General features: G+C 51.5%; 1 protein-coding gene and 1 long non-coding RNA gene across 5 annotated transcripts; one reads left to right on the forward strand and one right to left on the reverse strand.

Annotated features, from left to right (window-relative positions):
- On the forward strand, positions 1-8,278 carry Tamalin (trafficking regulator and scaffold protein tamalin). 4 transcript variants are annotated; one of them, XM_027396624.2, is made up of 8 exons: positions 1-365; positions 2,280-2,329; positions 4,162-4,216; positions 4,318-4,420; positions 5,705-5,798; positions 5,901-5,967; positions 6,164-6,230; positions 6,959-8,278. In XM_027396624.2, the coding sequence occupies exons 1-8, from the start codon at positions 117-119 to the stop codon at positions 7,462-7,464; spliced, it is 1,191 nt and encodes a 396-aa protein (XP_027252425.1). In that variant the 5' UTR covers positions 1-116; the 3' UTR covers positions 7,465-8,278. The 4 variants fall into 4 exon arrangements, with proteins under 4 accessions (XP_027252425.1, XP_027252426.1, XP_027252427.1 ...); XM_027396625.2 differs by lacking the exon at positions 1-365 and adding an exon at positions 710-1,076; XM_027396626.2 differs by lacking the exons at positions 1-365; positions 2,280-2,329 and adding an exon at positions 3,508-3,840.
- Positions 8,279-21,338: 13,060 nt separating this feature from the next.
- LOC118238416 lies at positions 21,339-22,891 on the reverse strand. The gene is made up of 2 exons (XR_004768644.1): positions 22,371-22,891; positions 21,339-22,287 (listed from the first exon to the last, which is right to left on the reverse strand). It is a non-coding gene; the product is annotated as an uncharacterized LOC118238416 (long non-coding RNA).
- Positions 22,892-22,996: the final 105 nt, after the last annotated feature.

The following is a 22,996-nucleotide window of genomic DNA, read 5'->3' on the forward strand; positions in this document are numbered from 1 at the left end:
TCCGGAGTCTATAAAGCAAGGCTACACGCGGCCCGCGGGGCTGGACTCCCACAGCCGTAGCCAACACCACCGATCGGGGTGAGCGCAGCCTCCCAGGGGCGCAGGGCGCCGGAGCCATGACCCTCCGCCGACTCAGGAAGCTGCAGCAGAAGGAGGAGGCAGCGGCTGCGCCGGACCTCGCTGCCCGGGTTCCCGACTCGGAAGCGGCTCGAGCATCACCTGCCCCGACCCCCTCAGGCCACCCAGCTGCCGCCGCTTCGTCCGGAGCTCCGGGCGACGAGCTGTACGCGGCGCTGGAGGACTACCACCCCGCGGAGCTGTACCGCGCGCTCGCCGTGTCCGGGGGCACCCTGCCCCGCCGAAAGGTGCGTCCCCTAACCTGCGTCCCCGGACTCGGTACCCAGTGTCTTTCGGAAGGACCTGCTCACCCGCAGCAGCGCCTGATGACTGCCACATTTCAGCACGCCCCAGCCCCCGACCCTGGGCCACCCGCCTCGCTTGGCCCTGTCCTCCACAGGCGCAAACATGCCCACTCCCGACTCGGAAGGCTATGACCCCCCGCCACCGCGACGCCCCCAGTTCGGTTGGGTCTCCACTGAACTCCACTCCCCACGCACGGATGCCCCATCTCCTCCCACTCTCCTGCCTTAACTCCGCCCCAGCACCCCCTTTCTCTGGCTCGCTCCATCTGGCTCTCTGCCGCCTCCGGCTCAGTCTGCGGGTGTCCAGAAGTCTAGAAACTCTCAGGACGCCCTCGCCCAAGCACCTCCTGAAGTTGGAGCAGGAAGGGCTAGGGAAGGAACCCCCACCACTTGCCTTCGACAAGTTGCGGGTCCCGGAGTCCTGGGCGGGAGAGAGGCTAATGTCCCTTAGAAGTAGTGCTGCAAATTCCCAAGAACACCCCCTCTGCTGGGACGCCCGGCTTCCTGGGCTCAGGGCCTCACTCTTTGTCCCGCATCTAGGATGCGGGATGCGAGAACAAGGCCCTCCTGACTTCAGTCAGGACCGGACGCGGTGGGAGAGGTCACAGGGCAGGAAGGATGCGGGCCGCACCCGCTCACTCTCTGCGTCTCCGGGTTAGTGTGGCTATTCCTCTGGCCTGGTAGGACCTGAACGCTCAGATGCTCAGACCCCAGACCCAGGTTAAGGAGAAGGGATGGGTGGCCTTTCCACGCATCCCCCTCCTTCTCTCCTGGTCCCCGATTCCCCACTACACACAATGAACAGCTTGTTGAGAATTTGCATTTTATGAAAATTGGTTTGAAAAACAAAGGGGTCTCTCTGTACTGCCCAGTCCTTCCTCCTTGGCTATTTGGGTATTGTCCCCACCCTGAGGCTAATATTTGGTTCTGGAGGAAGAGGGTCCCCTTCTTTGGGGCAGCTTGGGGGGCGGGTAGGGAGTGTTAACCAGAGCACAACCCAGGAAGGCCTCTAGCTGTTTTGGCACTTTGGGAAAGGGCTGGTCCCGGATGGGACTTCCTCCAAGAACTAAAATCTTAGGAGAGACAGAGGTTGTTTTGGGCTATTTGCAGCCCTGAAGAGTTAGAGGCCAACTTCTCAGAAAAAAAAAAAAAAAAGCCCCCAGTTTCTCAACTATAGTATGAGACAAGTTTGACTTGAATTGTTTTAGGTAGTTATTACTTACTTTGTCTCAGGGAAAGGAAATGCACAGCGTTATCAAGAGACTTGGACCTGGAGGATATATAGCCAACTTCGGCTGGTATCCACAGCTGGCCCCCCAGACAAAACTGCTCTTAGGAGCTTTGGCACCTCTACCACATTCAGGCTGGCATTGCCAGCCTCCTGCCCAGGTCCCTGACTCTCTGCTCTCCCAAATTACTATCTGCCTGAACCTTTAAATGAACAGACCTAGCTGGCAGGAACCCTGAAGTTAGCACCTTAGGCCCAATGGCCTCCTACCCTTTTTTCTCTTCCACTAGGGGAAAGCTCATGCCTCAGCTTTGAGGCCTGGAAGGCCTGTCCCATCAGACATGATGCCATGATGCCCCAATCCCCAAGCTGGTTAGTAGAGGCCAAGAGTTCAGCCATCTAGAACCCAGGACACATGAGTCCTGGAGGTCCTGGGGATGCTGTGAACTCTGGGAGCAATACTAGTAGCTGCACTTAGAAAATAGTTACACCAGCACCAAAGCAGAGGTGAACCTGGGGAGGAAGACTGGCAACAGGAAGTGGGGTGCTTCGTCCAGAGCTGGGGCTCTCAGGTCAGAGTCCTGCTTTCTCAGCACCTTATTGTCTTTTCTGGACATTTTCCTACCCAGGGCTCAGGATTCCGTTGGAAGAATCTCAGTCAGAGTCCCGAGCAGCAGCGGTGAGTCACCCCCACCCAAAGCCCCTGCTGTGGTCCAGAAAAGTGAGGTGTTGGGGGAGGGGGAACACCAGGAAAAGCATCTCAGCCCAGCCCCCTGGGAGACATCTCCCATTCTTGAGCATGACTTCCCTACTGGAATTGAGAGGCAGGTGGGGGTGTGGGCTGTATGAAGGGGCGGCAGAATAAGGGGGGCATTTTTGAGTCATTAGGTGCTCCTTAACCACCCCCAATCTCTGCCAGTTGCCTTTTCCTGGGAAGAGCTGGATTAGTGAGAGGTGGAGGGAGGGCAGTAGGAGACACTGTAGGAGTGTCCTAACTTGTCTTCTGTGGCTTCCCTAAGCAAACCCAGCCCACCCCAGTGAGCCCAGATACCCTCTGACCAGATGTTTGAGTCTAACGCCCCAAACCTTCAGTCCTGTGTAGGTCTCATCCCATGGCTGCACTTGGATCTGAGATGTGGATAGGACTAGGTGCTCACTCTAGGACCTGGTTCCTTTTTGCCGTGTCTCATTCCTGATTTGGTCCTGGATTCCTTTGAGATGGGCCAGCAAACTGCAGCCTACTGGCCAGATTGGCCTGTTTGACTCTTCAACTAAGAAATATATATGCACACACTTAGAAACTTATTTTATTTTATTGAGACAGGGTCTCTCTACAGAACCCTGGCTGTCCTGGAACTCACTCTGTAGACCAGGCTGGCTTTGAACTCCCCCTGCCTCCACCTCCCAGGTGCTGAGATTAAAGACATACACCTCTATGCCCGGCCTATTTTAATGTTTTAAAGGGTTGTAAAAACAAAAAATAATATATGACAGAGGCCATATGGGGTCCACAAAATCTAAAATATTTACCATCTGGCTCTTTGCAGTAAGAGTTCACAGACCCTTGCAAGAACAACCCAGAGAGCACTGGGACAGACACAAGGCTTCCAGGGCCCCTGCTTCTGTCCCAGAACATACAGGGCTAAAAGCTCCTTTCAAAGAAGGGGGAGTGTGCTGCACGGCGTTAGGCGGCAGGGGGTGTGACTGGGCTAGGCGCTGGAGGCCTGCTCTCCGGGGCCGTTCTGGGGCTGCCAGACTCAAAGGGGCCTTAGGAGCCACTTTATTCTGCCTCTGGCTGGCGGGAAGGAAGGGAGGGGGTGGGCAGAGGAAACTCTGGACTCCCCCAGCAGGCTAGGATCTGGAGGCGTTCCAGACCATTGTGTCCAGCAGGCAGCCTTCAGTTCGGGAAGGGGTGGCCCCAGGCTCCCCTCCCCCAGCCTTCACATCTGGTGGGCTGGCCACACCACAGCTGGGAGGAGCAGTTGTGGTCTGCGCCCAGCCTCGTGACTGGCCCCAGGGGGGTGGGGCTGTCTTCTCCCCAAAGCAGTGGAGCCAGGATGCTCCAGCCCTGGGGCCAAACTGGGGGCTTCGGTTACTGAGTGAGTATATGGCCAGACTCACTCTAAGGCTGGGGTGCTTCAGCCTCACCCCTTTCTCAGGGCCAGCCTTTGCTGATGCCTGCCTCCCCATGTAAGAGGCTGGTTTACTTCTGTGCAGTTCCCTGAGGCCAATTTCAGTTGGGTTTGGGAAGGGCATTCCAAAAATCTGTGAAGAATGAGCTGTCGCTGGAGACTCTGGGTCCTTCTTGAATATTCTAGATCAGACTTCTACATCCTTGGGAGCTAAGCTGTGGGATTGCCACGCTCCTGTTTTTGTTACTGTGTTTTGAGACAGGGCCTCACTATGTAGGTCAGACACAAATGGGACATCCTCCTGCCTCAGTCTCTCGAGTGCTAGGATTACAGATTCCGGCCTGAGTTCTTGTGATCCTGACCCTTGTGTCTTCTGCAGGAAGGTGCTGACTTTGGAGAAGACGGACAACCAGACCTTCGGCTTTGAGATCCAGGTGGGAGAAGCTGGGCACAGAGGGGTGAGGGATCGGGTCAGTCTGGAGGGTGAACTGATCTGCTTGCCTCTGTTCTGAGTGTCCTGGTCGCTTGTCCACAGACTTATGGCCTTCACCACCGAGAGGAGCAGCGTGTAGAGATGGTGACCTTCGTCTGCCGAGTTCATGAGTCCAGCCCTGCCCAGCTGGCTGGGCTCACACCAGGTAGACAGACCCTGAGCCCAGAATACAGAACTCTGGGACAGTGTATAACTTTACTCCTAAGCAGAGAGATGATTTTTTTTTTCTCATTTATCCTCCAACTTGGAGAAGGCCAGAAGAATGAACGGAATCTGTACTCTGGATTTGGGCACATCCTGTGCACTTCTTTTACAAAATGGGACAGACAACAGTGTGGTGACGTGGTTCACTGAGCACAAAGTGGAGCCCGGAGAAATAGATGCTATTGCTGCACAGATGTTCTGCCTCCTGACAGCTGTGCAGTCCAGCTGGGCAGAATCTGGTAGAAAAGTACTCTACCAGGTTTGCCTCAAAATGGTCCATGAGGACCCATCTATCTACTCCAGCTGGGGCACCTGTGCTGTGTCCTCTTTCAAGGAAATGATGCTCCAGCAAGAGACCCTGAAGTTAGGGTCCCAGTCCTGGGTGGCCTGAGACTACAGGATTCCACACCCATTCTGTCAGCACAATTGTCCTTTTGGCCCTTACTTTCTTGTCCACATACCACCAACACTTTGCTAGGTAGTTCTTGAATGTCTTTGGTGTAGCCACAGCCAGGATCCATATCGGTACTTAAAGTCTGCAGCATGCCCTACCTAGGGGTCAGGGCCTGACCTGATTCAAAAGCTGAAGGTTTGCATGCCTAGAGCCAGGGCCAGCTCCCAGTTGGGCACTAACCCCGTGCCTTCCCTGTATTGAATGAGTCTAAGACAGGTATGGGCTAAACAGAAATAGCTAACTCCAGGAGGAGTATGGGAACCCAGGGGGGCTCTGTGTTGAGGGATAGCTTCCTGAGAGTGTGCCTGATAACTTACTTCTTCTCAGGTCCTGGCACCGGGCCTAGGTCACTCTATCCAGTCAAGCTGGTGGTTTATGTGCTGTGAGAAATGCCTATGGTTTTGTGCACTTTGTTGTTGTTGTTTTGTTTTTGTTTTTTGTTTTTTTGTTTGTTTGTTTGTTTGTTTTTTGAGACAGGGTTTCTCTGTGTAGCTTTGGAGGCTGTCCTGGAACTTACACTATAGACCAGGCTGGCCTCGAACTCACAGAGATCTGTCTGCCTCTGCCTCCCGAGTACTGAGATTAAAAACATTCACCACCACACCCAGCTAGGTTCTGTGTATTTTGAGTGAGATAAAAGAGATGCCCAGGTCTCCCCACCACTGTGGAAGGGAGTTCAGGAGTAGTTCTCCATGTTACCATGTTGCCCCTTCTGTCTGGAATCCCTTCTTCATGCCCTGGGAAACAAATGCTGACTTCTCTTCCTGCCAGGGGACACCATCGCCAGTGTCAATGGTCTCAATGTGGAAGGCATCCGGCACCGGGAGATTGTTGATATCATCAAGGCATCTGGCAACGTTCTCAGGTATCCGTGTCTTGGTGCAGCACCTAAGCGCTTCTGAGCTCAGCCTTGTGGCATTCCCTCAGCCTCCAGGCTTGCTCAGCCTTTGTCCCCTCAATCCCTCAGACTGGAAACTCTGTATGGGACATCCATTCGGAAAGCAGAACTGGAGGCGCGCCTGCAGTACCTTAAGGTGGGGGCCAAGCAAGTCCAGGTTCCACCCTACTTTTCCCATTCCCTGGCCTTCAGGTCAGCTCCTTCAAGGACTCCTTCACCTTTCTCAACCTCCCTTAGCCCTGAGGCTTCTGAGCCTTACCCTTGACATGTGTGTCCCCATATCTTACTGGTTTCCTGCTCAGTCCTGACAGTTGGCTGCATGTGTCTTACAGCAAACCCTGTATGAGAAGTGGGGAGAATACAGATCACTAATGGTTCAGGAGCAGCGGCTCGTTCATGGTGAGTCGGTCGGGATATCCTCACAGACTTCTCCATTGGTACTCCCCTCCTAGAACTAGCTGGCTGCAGCCGGGCCGGGCGTTGGTGGTGCACACCTTTAATCCCAGCTCTCGGTAGGCAGAGGCAAGTGGATCTCTGTGAGTTCGAGGCCTGCCTGGTCTCCAGAGCGAGTGCCAGGATAGGCTCCAAAGCTACACAGAGAAACCCTGTCTCGAAAAACCAAAAAAAAAAAAAAAAAAAAAAAAAAGAACTAGCTGGATGCTGGCTCCACAGTGAAGAGCCTGGAGCTACTGCTTTGGATGCTACATTGCCCAAAGCTGATGCTGTTCTGTCCTCATAGTCGCTCACTGGAGGTTAGGGTTGAGCATTACCTTTAATCCCAGCACTTGGAGGCAAGAGGCAGGGGGATCTTTGAGAGTTGGAGGCCAGCTTCGTCTACATTAGCTGTCCCAGGACAGCTAGGGCTATGTGGAGAGACCTTGTCTCCAAAAAAGAAGCAGCAGCAGCACCCTGTGTGTGTCATTCCTTTCTGTGGTCTGCCTTTCTGTCCCTAAGTGGCACTCTTGAGTTTATTAACTCCAGCTTTACAGCCAGAAAGGCTGGGGCTCAGGGCCCACGTAGGTGGCTAACAGGAAAGAACTAGACATCCTGCCCATGCCCCCTGACCCTTATCCTGCGGCGCTTTGGCCCCAGGATTCAGGAAGCTCCCTGGTCTTCTGTCTCCACAGGCCTAGTGGTGAAGGACCCAAGCATCTATGACACACTGGAGTCCGTGCGCTCCTGCCTCTACGGCGCTGGCCTGCTCCCTGGCTCCCTGCCCTTTGGGCCTCTGCTCGCTGCGCCTGGGGGTCCCCGCGGGAGCGTGCGGCGGGCCAAGGGGGACACTGACGACGCCGTGTACCACACGTGCTTCTTCGGGGGTGCCGAGCCGCAGGCTCTGCCGCCCCCGCCGCCCCCCGCGCGCACGCCAGGCCCGGGCTCCGCCCAGGCCCCGGCTTCAGTGCTGTGTCCCGCAGCCCGCGCCACGCTCAGCCGCAGTGCCAGTGTGCGGTGCGCGGGCCCGGGAGGGGGTGGCGGCGGGGGCGCGCCGGGCGCGCTCTGGACTGAGGCCCGCGAACAGGCCCTGTGTGGCGCCGGCCTACGCAAGACCAAGTACCGCAGCTTCCGCCGGCGGCTGCTCAAGTTTATCCCCGGACTCAACCGCTCCCTGGAGGAAGAGGAGAGCCAGCTGTAGGGGCGCGGGTGGGCACGCGAGAGGTATTTATTTATTTATTCATCATAACTGCCAGTGCAAAAAGTGGGGGCAGTAGTGCTGGTCCAAGGACCCCAGGAGCCCAAAGCTGCGGGAGAGGGTCCTTGCTAGCTCTGGCCGGTCTGGTCAGTTCATGGCTTGTCTCTGCTGAGAAAAAAAAAAAAAAAGAGAGAGAGAGAGCCTGGTTGCTTTCTTTCCTCCCCTACACTACAACAGGATCTCTGCACGGGGAGAATAGACACTGGGAGTTGGGAGAGAGGTATGGGGGACCAAAGAGGGCTGTGCCAGCCTGCAGTCTGGGTCAGTTGTGCCTTGTGGGGGCCCTGTCCCAAGAAGCCCTCTCCTCAGCTTTACTTGTTCCCCAACCCTTCACCCGGGGAAAGGAGATCCATGATGGGTCATTCCCTGCCCTACACATACAGATGAACAGACAGACAGACAGACAGACAGACAGACAGACAGACAGACAGACACACACACACACACACACACACACACACACACACACACACACACACACACACACGCTAATGAACCAGTGGTTCCCAAGGGGGCAAGGTGCTGGTTCCCTCCCTCCAGCCTTGACCCTAAGGGCTTAACCCCTCTCCAGGGGCCTGTAACTAAGTGGGTCCTGCCAGGCAGGGGTCCTGGGTTCTGTGCCCCTTGGGGAACAAGAATGAATTCCTTCAGGTGGGGTGGGGCAGCCTGGACTGTACCACCAGTTTGTTTGTTTTTTTGTTTTTTTGCCTATGTTGCTTCTGAACCACAAACTGTATAAAATTGATGGTTTTTTGCATCTGTGTCAGTGTGGTAACTGCCTGTGGGGGAGGACTGTGCTCAGGCAAGCTCTGACTCCATGCAGCCCCCTCCAAACACAGGCTGCATTTTCCATCTTGCGTTTAGCCTGGAGCCAGGGAAATTGACTAGGGGATTTTAATGAACGTGTACAGGCCTGAACTGAGGCCCCACACCTCTTCCATACCTGGTTCTCCTCTTCAGGTACATTTTTGAAACTTTCCTCCCCAGATACAACAGACATGGGGGTCACTTGTCTAAAGTCCCTTACTGTCCCTGTGGGAAAGCCTGGCTCATTAGGGACAGCACCTGAGGTCTGCCTTGAGTAGAAGCTAGATCCACAGACAGCCACTGTCCACTCAACCTGTGACAGGTCCAGTTTCCTGGCACTCCATTCTTCTAGAACGCAGTCCTCTAGTTCCCCCCAAGCTTTGCTCCTGGGAGCCCTGGGGACTCATTTCTTGAGTCTCTGGATGTTGCTGCTCTGGATGTTGGCTATAGACACCTCCTGAGGCTTGGATTTGGCTTTTCCACAAGTGACTCCTTCAGTATTTGATCTACCTCCCTAAGGCCTGCCTACTCAGTCAGATGTGGCTATGCCCTGTGTGACAGTGGATCGCCATCTGGAACTGTCTTGACTTTTGTGGGTTTAGCATTTGGCCTGTCCTCCCCACTCACAAGGGTGTGTGCTTCTTGCAACAGGGCCCAGGGCCTCTCCGTCATTCACTGCTCTATTCCTGCCCAACCCTAATACACAACACCCTCCTCCATGCAGTGTGTTCCGAATTAGCTCTAGACTATCACCACATGCCTTGAAACAACCTGCTGAGTGACAGAGTCAGGGTAGTCACACAGTAAGCTAGCAGCAGAGCAAGGTCTGGCCCCTAAGACTCCCGCTCCATGGCAGTGACCAGCATTCAGTGGTAGCTTTGAGAGAAGTCTAACTGAACCCCTCCCTGAGCACACCTCACTACATACATTGTACTTTCCTTTGGTGTGTGGGCCCCACTTCTTTCTCCATTCTTAGTGTCAACCATCCTTCACACAGCAGGCAGATGATCCTTTCAAAAGCAAACCAAGAGATGGCACCTGACCACTTGGGAGGTGGAGGCAGTAGGATCAGAGGTCGAGACTAGCTTCAGTTAACTACACAGAAAGTTAGGCCAGCCTGGGGCTACATGAGACCACCTTGTTTCAAAAAGGAAGAAAGAAAACCAGGGTTCCGTAAAATGCCTCAGCAGGTAAAAGTACATGTCGTGTAAATCTGATGACCTGAGTTTGATGCCCAGAACCCCAACGAAAGAAAAGAGCCAACTCCTAAAAGTTGTTTTCTGGCACCAAGTGGCTACTGGGGCACATGTGCAACCGTACTAAACACATAAGTCACACACACACACACACACACACACACACAAAATACACTTTTCTTTTTTTGATTTTTCAAGACAGGGTTTCTCTATGTAGCCTTGGAGCCTATCCTGGAACTTGCTCTGTAGACCAGGCTGACATCAAACTCAGAGATCCATCCCCCTGCTTTTGCCTCCCAAGTGTTAGGATTAAAGGCGTGTACCACTACCGCCTGGCCACATTTTTTAATTAAAAAATGTTTTTTGAAACTTTTGAGACAAGGTCTTTCTACATAGCCGTGGCTGTCCTCGAACTCACAGAGATCTGCCTGCCTCTGCCTCCGAGTGTTGGGATTAAAGGCATGTGTCACCACCATCTGGCTGCATTTTCTAATTTTTTTAAAAAAAGTTTCTTTTGAAACTTTTGAGACAAGGTTTCTCTACATAGCCCTAGCTGAACTGGAACTCAGTGATCCTCCTACCTCTGCCTCCTGAGTGCTGAGATTATAAGCATGTACCACCACACTTGACACATAAATTTTTTCTTTTTAAAAATAAATCAAATCTAAACTCTCTGTGTCAAAGCCATCACATCGTCCCCTGGAAGAAAAACATGAAGACTGAGATGTTTACCATGCCCTGCCAATCACCTCACTCTAAGTAGTCACATCACAAAAAAGCATGGGTCCAGTCACTCCGCCATTGGAACCTGGTGTAGCACATAAGCCCAGCCGTACTTTATTGGGATGGCTTGCATTATACCTTACAGAAACTTCTCTTTGAATTCTTTCTCTTTTTATGCCACTGGCATTTAAACCAAACTATCTGCCCCTATTCCCAACTCCACCTCAGGTCTCACACCTCTCTGCCTATACTGTTCCCTCTCCCTATACTTTTCTGGGTTGATTCCTTGTGTTGAGGTCCCAACTTCACAACACCCCCTCAAAGACTTCTGGGCCTACTGGTATCAATCTCTGTCACCATTACTCTTTATCTCAAGCTGTTTGTTTTCTTTATGGCACTTTCTCTAACTTGTTCATCATACTGACTTCTTGTATTGATATTCCTGTGTCTGTCTCTTGCCATGGTTGGAGGAGGTACAAAGTCTTATTTAAAGTTGTACCTCAGGGCTGGGGTGTGGCTCACTGCCAGAGACTTCATGTGTGAGGTCCTGGGTTCAGTCCCCATCGTAGCAATAAATAATGAAGATGAAAACCAACTTGTGAGCAGTTACTAAAGCTGCCCCCGAAGGGCCTCATCCAAGGCCCACCTACAACAAGTGCCCTGCCTTCTGGGACCACAGCTGGTTAAGGGGAAACACTGCCTCTCCACCTGTCAGCCCTGGGGGTGGAGACAGATGGCCTCTCCTCTGCTTCACCTGCAGCTGGCTCCTATGGGCTCCTCTTACAATGTCCCTTTGGGGCTGGGCAGTGGCTGCCGTGGTGGCACCTGCATCTCGCCACTGTGGCTTTCCTGGTTTGGGAAGGGAAGACATTTGAAGAGGAAAACAGCTTTTCCAAGCTCTTGTGTTTGAACAGCTGCTTGCAGTGAGCTATTAAGCATCCCTAGGACTCAGGTCTAGAGGAGGAGCCCTTTCACACCTTTGTTCCCAGAGCCCACGGCTGCCAGGAGATCAGCTGCCTGGCACAGGTCAGCCCTTGCTGGGTGGATGAGGTTCCTGGGCCTCCCTGGCTTCCTCCTCCCTGAGTAGGCCCCCAATCCCATTCTCATCAGCCCCTGCCTCGCCAGACAGGTGGTCTGAGGAGTGATGTCAGTGTCCCTCGCCCAGGCTGAGAGGGCTCCTACCCAGCTGGTCCTATACACCCAGGAGAGGGGGAGAGTTGTCCAGGGTGGGGCCAGATCCCACCTCTCAGCTGATGGATGACGGCACCAGCCTCCTGCCGTGTAGGTGGGTGACAGGGAGTGACTAATGTGTGAGCTGTGTTGCTAAAAATTAACCTAGGGATCGTGTTTGGCGGAGGGGGTGGTGGTGTGTGGGAAAGGAGCAGGGCCTGCAATATTGTGTAGTTGGTATTCCCTGCCCTGCTTCCCTCCCCTTCCTACCAGCCTTCTGCTCTGCCCCAGGCTAGAAGGGGCCCCCAGAAATTCCAGGGAGGAAAGTGGGTTCCGCTGAAGATGGCACATGTGGCTAGAAAAGATACAGCCCTTCAGATGAGATTCTGTGCAAGGTCCCCACAGAGCTGGGCATCTGCTGCATCTCTCCAACCTAACTTCTCATTTCAGGATCTCCTGGTCCTTCCCCCTCCTCATTGGGCCAGAGAGGGGAGGCTTCCTGGTCAAAGAGATGGTGAGGAATGGGGTGAGCCTGTAAAACTGTAGGACTCACTTGTGGGAGGACAGTGGGGTAGGGGAGGTAAATGAAAGGTGGGACTTGAAAGAGCAGGTGTGAGGGAGGAAGGTATCTAGTTAAGAGGGATGAGAGCCCCATGTGAATGAGAACATTCCTACTAAGGTAGGGAAGAAGTGGGCTCTTAGAGCATGGTTCGGGGCATGTAAAAGGGCCTTGGGTGTGGAAAAGGGCTTTGTTGGCACCTGTGGAAAAAAAAGGCTGCTGAAGCCGGGCGGTGGTAGTGCACACCTTTAATGCCAGCACTCAGGAGGCAGAGGCAGGTGGATCTAAGTGAGTTCAAGGCCAGCCTGGTTTTCAGAGGGAGTTCCAGGCCAGGCTCTGAAGCTTTACAGAGAAATCCTATCTCGAAAAAAAAAAAAATCTGCTGAAGAAGTGACTTCGCAATCCTTTAGGTTCCCCCAGAAAACCACACCAGAGAACTTAGGAGGGTGACAGCAAGCTCAGAGGCGAGACCTAGGAGGTACTTTCTGCTCAGCAGACGACAGGGGGTGGAGCCGGAGAAATGAGAGACGTACGGGATTTCCCAAGGTCAGCAGAGACGTCAAGTTTTGTCTGGCTGGAGGCTGCCTAGTTCTGCATCGATGAGCGGATGAAATGACCTTAAAGTGGAAATGATGCGCTCGGGAGAGGCGACAGAGTTCTTGAACAAGGAGACTGAGATGAGGCAATTGCGAGCAGGACAGGGTGCTGACCCCTGGTGGTGACCTTGGAACACTACACCTCTGGGCCCTGCCTACACACAGCATCCTCTCCTGTGGCCTCTCCAATATCCTGCTCCACACTCCAAGAATCTTGAGCCTTCCTTGTCTACTAGTCTTTTATCGGAATCACTCTGATGTTCTCCTATCTGGTCCCCATTGCTTCTTCTCATGTGTCATAGCCTACAGGCTATCAAAGGAGGGACCCCTACTCCATTCACCTCTGCTTCCTGCTAGCTCAGGGCCTGGCACTGAGTGGGAGATCCAACAGTAGAGATCAGAGACAGCTCTGTTCTTGGGGAGGGACAGAGAGTAAATTCAGAACACTGAACATAATTGATTTTCACCAACATAGTTGGAGCCTGAGAGTTCCCAAACTTCAGTGGGCAGGAGGAACTATACTTGCTGACCTGCCAGACCCTGAATTTTTACTCTAGAGAGACCTCACCTTCAGCCAGTTTCCCTCCTGGAAGCTGGCAGTTCAAGAGAGAACATACAAATTTATACAAAAAGTAAAAGTGATACAAATGTGGCCTTTGGTGAGCCCCTCTCCCAACAGCTCCTGGAGAGTCACACAGACTCACTCAAGATTCTCAAGTCCACTTGGCAAGCCCTTAGGGTGGCAGCCCCCCACCTATACAGCAAACACAATACTGTCTGGAATTCTCCAGTTTCCTTTTTTATGGAAGGTCAGCTTGAACCCTAATTTCTCTGGTCAAACAAGCACCAGCTTGGTGGTGAAATTGCTGCAGAGAACATTTAACAGCATTTGTCAGCCCTATCGCCTTCCTTTACCCTTCTGGTCCAGGCACTCCAGGTTGGACCAGGGCATTCATGTTTTTCAAAATACCTCAAAGCTGAGCAGAGCAGTGAGTGCCTGTCGTTCCAGCTACTTGGGAGGCTGGCACAGGAGCATGGAAATCAGCTTGGGCAAGATAGAAAGATCCCTGATGATGGGCGTGAGGAGGAGAAGGAGAAAGAACAGCACCATTTATAATCCCATCACTCCAGAGGCTGAGGAAGGAGGATCTCAAGTTTGGCTTGGGCTTGGGCGGCATATTGAGACCCTGTCTTAGAAAGCAACATAAAAACAAATAAATAATACCAAGAAAAAAAACCCATCAGCTATTATGTAAGGATGTATTGATAAATGTTTAATGTAGATTACACTAGGTCTTTAAACCCATTCCCACCAACACGGTGAATTGCAAATACCGACAGACTAATGGGAATGGGAGACCAGGGGACCTAAGGCTCCCACTGGCACAGAACCCCTCTACGCTGTTGGCTGACTCTCTCACAGATTGGACGAAGCTGTTGGAAGGCTAGGATGCCTTTGGAGACACTGGCATCTCCTCCCAATTGGATGCTTGGTGGGCACAACCTGAAGGAGGGCTGGGTTCAGCCAGTGAGGAAGTGGACACCAGGGAAGAAGCACACAGCAGGTTGGGGCTCATCTGTACATCAACAATTATGCCTTGGGAGGAGGAAACGGGGTTTGCGTCCCAGCAGCTGCGGGAGAGACTTTAGGGCTGACATGTAAGTTCTGGACTTGGTTAAAGTGGGATGGAATCAAGAGGCAACACCCCAGTAGAGTCAGCTGAGCATCGCCCTCACCACCCTCGCCCGTCCTCGGGCTGAGAGGATGACGGCTGAATTGCAAAGGCAGGCTCTATCCTGGAGGTGGAGCCGCGACAAGTATAGTGTGGGTGGACATGGGGACTCTGCCTTGTCTTTCACGGGGAGCTGGGAGGGAAGCAGGTGGCGAAGTCTAAGTGAGTAACCGCCGCCCTGCAGCAGCAGATCCCAATGCCTAAGAAGTCCAGAGATTGAGACAACGGCCCTCTCCGCCTCTGCTGTGCCCTTCTTGTCCTTGCACAAGCCAGACTCTTCTTGCACAGCTGGGTCCTTCTTGCACACCCGGGCTCTTCTTGCCCACGTCCACCCCACTCTACGCCTCTGTTGGCCTCCCGCCGCACACCCATCGCGTTCCCCCAGGGGATAACCTCCCTCCCACTTCAAGCCGCAGCTTGGAGGCACCCATCTCTCACTGGCCCTGAGTGGTGGGCCGGGCGAGGGTTGTGGTCTCTGGCAGGGCGGCGTCGCCCTCTGCTGGCCCACTTGGGCACTGCTCCCCCTCATCACCTGGCCCCTGGCTTCCGGGTTTCAGTCTCTTCCTTGACTTCTACTAGGCTTTTATTTTATTTTATTTTTTGAGATCGGTTCTCACCATACCACCACAAAATATATCGACTTCAGTCTGTTTTCTTTTTAAATTTTATTATGTTTTATTTGTTTATCTACCATGTCTGTGGAAGTCAGAGGACAACTTGTGGGAATCAGTTCTCTCCTTCCACCATGTGGGTCTTGAGGATCAACCTGAGGTTGCCACACTTGCTGCCAAGTGCCCTTCCCCCTTGAGCCATCTCACGAGCCCTTGAAGCCTGTTTTCTAAGCATATAAATAAGGCAAGTGGGGTATTTGTATTAAATGCTATTTTGTGTTCTGCCTTTTTCTTTTATCCTCTAAAATCCTGGGCTCCGAGGCCAGGCAAACACGGACTGGAGTCCTTGTCCTGTGAACTATGTCTGTCCCCACCCACCCCTGAGTACCTTCTTCAGCACAGCCCTGCAGGAGGGAATACTGCACAGGCTAAGGGGAAGCCCTGTATACAGTGCCACGTGTGCCATTCCAGGTCATTGTCGGGGCAGGATTGGTCTCCAGCAGGTTACCTGACTCTTGGAGCCCACGTGGTGCTCTTCCTTGTGTGCCATCACACACAAAGAAAGTGGGAGGCCATTGCCTCTCTGACCTGGCTCCCTTCCCAGCCCTGTGCCCGCACTGTTTTTCCAGCACTGTGGAGTTTCCCGACACAGAGCCTTCTGACTCTTCCTCTTTCCCCCTGGCCTTTGCCCAGATAGTGGAGCGTTTTTCATGTCACCTAGGCCCTGCTACTCTGCTGCCTCCTATCAGCCATGATGTCCTCGGTCGGTCGTTGAACTCTCTGGTACTCTCTTGCTGTTCCCCAGGTGCTCTCTCTCTCTCTCTCTCTCTCTCTCTCTCTCTCTCTCTCTCTCTCTCTCTCCTTCCTGTTTGGGTTGTTGCACTTTTTATTAAATGGCATTCTGGCACATATATTTTTGTCTGGGGTCCCTTTCTTAGAATGTGAATGTCTCTCTATGAAAGGCCCTGTTCCCCCACCCCACCCCCCTTTTTTTTGAGACTGTCTCCCTATGTAACTCTGGCTGGCCTGGAAATTGTTATGTAAACCAAGTTGGCCTTGAACTCACAGAGATCCTCACGCATCTCAAGCGCTAGGATTATAAGCACATGTCACCATGCTCAGTGCTTTGTATGTGTGCATGTTCATGTGCATACATGCCTGAAGGTGCACCTGCATTATGTGTGTGTGTGTGTGTAGACCAGAAGTCAATGCTGGGTCTCTTTCTCAATTCTTTTCCTCATGCCCCATGCCCTGGGCTTTTTGAGAGCTTTGTTTGAGCTCTCTGGTTCCTAGGAACCGATCTGGCATCTAATAGGCCTTGGATAGTTTATGTCTATGAAAGTGGGTCTTTCTCTTATCTAAAAGTCAACAGTGCCACTTATGGCCAGTAGAGGGCAGAATGACACAGCTCCTGGGAAGCTTCTGGCCGCTAGGAAGAGAGGTAATTATAAAGCCCATAGACTTCTCTCTCCCAACTTTGAGAGTGCTCCCAGTGCTGAAACCATCAGGACCTCTCCTCCCTCCCCCAGCTAATCTGTCCTGGCAGCCTGGAGCTGGCATGCTCTGGCCATATCACCCAGAAGCAAGCTCTGGTGCCCGAGGTCAGAGTACCCTGGCCAGTGGCTTGGACACACCCCTTAGCAGCTGATGCCTCTAGACAGATCACACCCTGTCCCTGGCTCTGCAAAATGACAGCAATGACTTGAGTGCACTGCTAGCTCACAGGTTTTCTGTGATGTTGGAACAGACATGTTTTGTAACTATAAACATTTGAGAAATGTAAGATACACACACTTTCACTGTTAAAAGGCTAATGAAGGTGGGTTTATGGAAGGGATTAAGGTAGTGTAGGAGAAAGAAGATAAAAATAGCAAGTGCCTTTCACCAAGCACTTATTAGGAGCCAAGACTGAGGAAAGTGATCCGCAAATACTGTCTAATTATAGCCAACACTTACACAGTGCAGACCTCTGGCCAGGAGCTGTTTAAGTGCCTCGTGCATACAAACTGCTCAGATCCTCATGACTCAGGGAGAAAGGTGGTATCCCTGATCTGTTTCTACACAAGGAAGTAAGGCTTGCAATGCCTAAGTGACTGGTTGCAGACCACTCAGGTGAACAGGGCTGAAAGGTGTCAAACCAGAGCAATTTGCTAGAATGTGCTCTAGTTTTTAAGATTTATTTATTTATTATATATAGTGTTCTGCCTGAATGTGTGCTTGCATACCAGAAGAGGGCACCAGATCTCATTATAGATGGTTGTGAACCATCTTGTGGTTGCTGAGAATTGAACTTAGGACCTCAGGAAGAGCAGCCAGTGCTCTTAACCTCTGAGCCATCTCTCCAGCCCTGGACTGTACTCTTAAGTGACAAACACACCTCAAAGAATATATCCTCCCATTTCAAACAGTAAAGCCCATCGGAAACATACGTGAAGAAGTGTATCTAAGTCCAGAGTATCCACCTCCAACACCGTACTCTTGAAGCTATACCTCTCACAAGCACAGAAGGAGGAGGCTGTAGGAACCGGCACAGGGTTCTTCCAGAGGGCCAGGGCAAATCTGAGCAAGGCAAAGCTCCGGGGGTTGAGGGCTTCAATTCATGAAGGGAAGGATGGACCATCTAAGCAGGCTGATTGGCTGTGTAGCTGTGTAGCTGTCCTCAGTGACTCCTCTAGATCCTCAGCTCCTCCCACACCGTTAAGGTGCCACCCTGACTGGGGAAAATGAGAACAGTCCCAACCCTCAACTCATCTTCTAACTTCTAGCCTGTTATATAATCAGTTGTCTACACTTGGAAATAGTCATGGCTCAGCAGAATGGGCTGAAGGCATGTGGAATAGTCCCCAGCACCATCAGCTGACCATTCGATGCTTCCAAAGTGACCTGAGTGCCTGCCATAGCTCAGGTTCCCCAGCCCTCTCTGGGAGGTGGCCCTGCCTGGCCTACAGGAAACAGTCCTAAAGTGGCTCCAATGTTTGGGCATTTATGGCGTGAGTGCCTGGCGGATCATCTTGCTTAACCTGCACAGCTGTGGCTATGGGGAGCCACTCTTAGTCCACCTCAGCCTTCTGGAAGGCTGACAGCCAGGTCTTCCCCTCTTTGATGCTATTGGCACATCTGGGCACTCTGCTCTCCTGGGTCTTCCGCCAAGGCCTCTTGAGTGAAGAGGAAGGGGAGCCTAAGAAACCGGGTGAAGAGATCTCTATCCTAGTAGGGGCAGGCAGAGGCTTAGGCTGCAGAATCCCAGAGCTGTTCCATGCCATTCACCATAGACCACTGTGTCACTGCTGTGCTGACCCCTCCTCAGACACAAGGAGGTACCCACACACTCTTATGCCCACTGGAGAGGGTAGAGCCAAACACAGCCTCAGGGGACCAGTCACTAAGCCTTTTCCCTTAGCGATCCATGGCTGGACTTTTTATTAAAGACCACCAGGTCTTATTATGTTCAAGGTGAGTTGGATTTCATTCCCAGTACCAAAAAACCATGATTATGATCACCCATATCTGATTCTTTTAGTATCTTCCAGGCCTGGTGATATATCCCAGTTACTCATGAAGCTAAGGCAGGGGCATTGGAATCTAAGGCTGGCCTGGGCTGCAGAGAAAGTTCTATACCAGTCTCCAGAACCAGTATAGACTCCATTCCCAAATGGAAAATAAAGAAAGAGACTGGGGATATAGCTGAGAGGTAGAGCAATAGGCTAGAATGTGAGCAACCCTGGATTTAACCCCCAGGGCCACAGAATAAATAAATAAGGCTGGGGGTATAGCTCCTCAGGGAGAGGGCAGGCCTCTCTCCCATCTCCTGCATCCGCCCACTCCCAGACCCTGTTCCTGCTCAGAACTGTTCAGTAGTCTGTACCTTCCTTGGGAGTTTAGAGGTCCTGGATTTTCAGTGTACTGACACGGCCCCACAGGTTCCCTAAGGGGAACCACCACACTGCCTGCACGGGAAGGACGTGGAAGGATGTAGGCCTCTGGCACTCTCCTGAGGGGCCTGTCAGCAGTAACCAGAGCTGGCTCCACGGCTCAGAGCAGTAGGAACACCATTTCTTGGCAACCCAGGACAGCACAGAGATCCAGTTAATCACCTTTGCCAGCAGGTCAGTCTTCCCACAGCCTCCAGAGTGCCCCTTGCTGGTCAGAGCCATGAATCGTTTCTACCCCAGTGTCGTCTGAACTAGACACTCTTTCCCCCATGTCTCTTTTTTCTGTTTCCTTAAAAAAAAAAAAAAAGTGTATGTGTGTGGGGGTGTGGGGGTGTTTTGCGCCTGAGGTGGTGGCTAGTTTTTATGTCAACTTGACACAGGCTAGAGTCATTTGGGAAGAAGAAACCTTAATTGAGAAAATACTCCTACCAGATTGGTCTATAGGCAAGCCTGTGGCACATTTTCTTAATTAGTGATAGATGGGGGAGGGCAGTGTTTTGTGGGAGATGCCACCCCTGGTGGGGGTAGTTCTGAGTTCCATAAAAAAGCAGGATGAGTAAGCCATGAGGAGCAATCCAGTAAGCACCACTTCTCCACGGCCTCTCCTTCAACTCCCGCTTCTAGGTTCCTCCCCAAGTTGCTTTTGATCACAGTGTTTCCTCACAGCAATAGAAACTCTAACTAAGACAGTCTGGATGTGTGTACATGCAATTTATGCAGAGGCTGCTGAATTCTTTGGAATTGAATGTACACACAGTCATGAGCTGCCATGCAGGTGCGGGAATTGAACCTTGGTCCTTTGGAAGAACAGCCAGTGCTCTTAATGACTGAACTTCCTCTGCAATCATCCAGAGGTCTTGTTTTTATAACATGGTGACACCTATAGAGCAAGTATTACTTTTTTTTTCTTTTTGGCCCCAGCTCTGTAGTAAGACATGGAAGTCAGAAGTAACCGACTCAGCTTCCTCTCTAGGAGGCAACAGCAGCCACAGTTGCCTGTGAGGCCCCAGGGGCTCGTATGTGAACCCTGCCCTGTTACTTCTCAGGGTGTGACAGCCTTTTGGGGCCATGGTTTCTTAAATACCAAAGCAGTGCTCACCTTATAGTGCCAGTGAAAGATAGAAAGCAAGGAAAGCTGTCAGTACTGCACCTGGCACAATCCTGCATGGTCCAGCAGGATTTCCTCCCTGGGTAGCTCTCTCACTATTTCCCTCTCTTTCCACCATGCTCTGGTCATTTGGCTTATTCAGTGTCTTTAAGGAACTAGAATCTGTCCCGCCTCTGGCTTTCCCATGTCCTGTTTCCTCTGGTTGGAATCAGACAAAGTCCCCTCTGTTTAAAAATTGCTTCAGGCTGGACATGGTGACCTTTAATCCCAGCACTTGGAAGGCAGAAGCAGGTGGCTCTCTGTGAGACTGAGGCCAGCCAAGGCTACATAGAGATTCTGTCTCAGAAACAAACAAACAAACAACTGCTTCGCTAGAGGAACACTTTTGTATCCCTCTCTAAATAATAACTTGCAGTTAAATAACTTGACCTCCCATATTTTCTTTTTTTATTATTGCCATAGTTAGTTTTAATGTGCCAACCTGTGATATGGGAGGTCCTTCTGTATGCTGCAAATATGCGTTGATAAATAAAGCTGATTTGACCAATGGCCAGGAAAAATATAGCTAGGCGGGAAATCCAAACAGAGTTATGGAGAAAAAGATGGCAGAGTCAGGGAGATGCCATGTAGCCACTGTAGGAATAATATGCCAGAACATTACCAGTAAGCCACAGCTTTGTGGTCATACACAGATTAATAGAAATGGGTTAATTTATAAGAGAGAGCTAGCCAGTAATATGTCTGAGCCATTGGCCAAACAATTATATTTAATATTAAGTAAGCCTCAGAGTATTTCTTCATAAGTGGATTTGGGGACCCAGAGGGCAGGAGAGAAACAAGTCCAGTGGGATGGGGTGAAGCAGAAAAAAAATCCAACTACAAACCTGATCAGAGGCTAAGGCATTGCCAGATAGCTAGTGAAACATTATTTCTGGGTGTGCAAGAGGATGTTTTTGGAAGGTAACAGCATTTGAATGGTTAGACTGGGTCAAAATTGCCTTCAGTGGGCTGGTGAGATGGCTCAGCCAGTGAAGGTGTGACCACACAAGTCTGGGACCTGAGTCCAATTCCTGGAATCAATGTAAAAAGATGGACGGGTAGCACACATCTGTAACCCCAGCACCCCACAGCAAGATGTGAGGTAGAAACAGGAGCAGCAGCCAGAAGCCTTCCAACTAGCTAGACTGGAGTATGCTGTATAGTGGCAGAAGCAAGAGAGATCCTGTCTCAACATGTGGATGAAGCGAGAAGCGACGGACTCTTTAAAGTTGTCCTCTGACCTCCACTTGTACTGTGACATGCACATGCCTGAACTTTCCCTCCTTACCTCCCTCTTCCTCCCATACACACCATATACATGCACACACTATAAACAATAAATAAAAGATTTAAAAAGATAGCATTCAGCAAGCAGATACTTGATCCACGGAGAGCCTGAACAGAGCAGAAATGTGCAGGGGAACAGGAGCTCACTCTCATCGTGAGCTCAGGCATTCACGTTCCACAGGAAGCTCCTGGTCCTCCACTCACACTGGGATGTTCTCTGTTCTCTGTTCTGGCTTCCCTAGGCTTCCTGTGTGCATACAGCAGATTTGGGCATTCTTGGTTCCCCAATTTCCCGAGACATTTCTCTACATTTCTATAGTCAGAGATTCCCTGCTATCCATTGGGGATATCCTAGGACTCCCCCAGGATGCCAGGATATGAGGGGTTAAATTCCTTATGTAAAAGAGTGTGACATTCGCATGTACCACATACACATTCTCCCCTATAATTATTTAGGGTTTAAGACAGTCTTACTGTATGGCCCAGGTTGGCTTCATATTCAAGATCCTCTTTTCCCTGCCTCCCGAGAGCTGGGATTACAAAACACCACACCTGGCTCTTCTTTATACTTTAAAGCTCCGCGAACTGATAATGTCTAGTGTGATAAGTATTATGTGAATTATTGTAATACTCAATTATTTAGGGTATAGTGACAGGGGGAAAAAACCTCTGTATAACAGGTGTAGTTTTATCTTGTTTTCCCACCTCTGGGACTATGAGGCTACTGATAGCTGATTATGTGCTACGGCATCTGCTTTTCTGGAGAAGCCTGAGCGATAAAACGACACTCATTGGCTACTTACAAAATTGTTGGACACCAGGCTCCTAAACTGAGCTCTGACTACATCCTGGGTGGAAAAGAGTCTCTTTTTTGTTCTCTGTGGTGTCTTCTCACAGGGCTTTGCCCTGAGCATTCCCGGAAGCATGTTCCACCTTTCTGTACCTCGTCATCTCTCATTTCTTTCTTCTCCCTTCTTCCAAGTTGTGGTACTTTTGGCTGTTTTGCTTTAAAAAAAATACAAACTTTAAAATCTTATTTTATATGTGTGAGAGTTTTGCCTGCTTATATATGTATGTGCACCACGTACATGCCTGAGGTTCAAGAGGGCGTTGGAGCTCGTGGACTGGAATCCAGAAGGGTTGTGAGGACCCAAAACCCATGTCCTCTTCAAGAGCAGCCAGCGCTTTCGACAGCTGAGCCGTTTCTCCAGCCCTTCTGTTTTGCTTTTCTTCGAGGCAGGGTTTCTTGTAAGCTCAGGCTGGCCAGCTCTCAAATGCTGATTATCACAGACTTGTTTGTGCTACCACGCCCAGCAATTAACTTCATTTTTGCACCAGGGCTTGTTTGGGTCTAACGGAAAAGGGCCTAAGAATTGAGGGCATTCACCTTTAATCGCACTCCGTGCCTCTCGGGAGTGGCTGGAACAGATTTGGATGCCAAGTCTCCAAACCAACCCAGCTGCAAATTTCCACACACCCTCACCCACCCGCCTTATCCCCGGGCCAGGCCACCCCCACCCGGGCAATGACGTCTATTTGCAGACACTGTAGCCAAAGGAAGCGTTGGCTCGACGACGATTTGCTATTGGCTGGGAGGGTGGCGCGGCAGCCAATGGCTGGCAGCGGTGTTTACAGCGCGGCTTGGGTGATGTAATGGAATCCTGGCTGGCCCGGCGGGCTCCCAGCGGACAGCGTGGTGACGTAGCGGCTTCCC

This window comes from Cricetulus griseus, chromosome 2, assembly GCF_003668045.3.
Source record: "Cricetulus griseus strain 17A/GY chromosome 2, alternate assembly CriGri-PICRH-1.0, whole genome shotgun sequence".
NCBI lineage: Eukaryota > Metazoa > Chordata > Mammalia > Rodentia > Cricetidae > Cricetulus > Cricetulus griseus.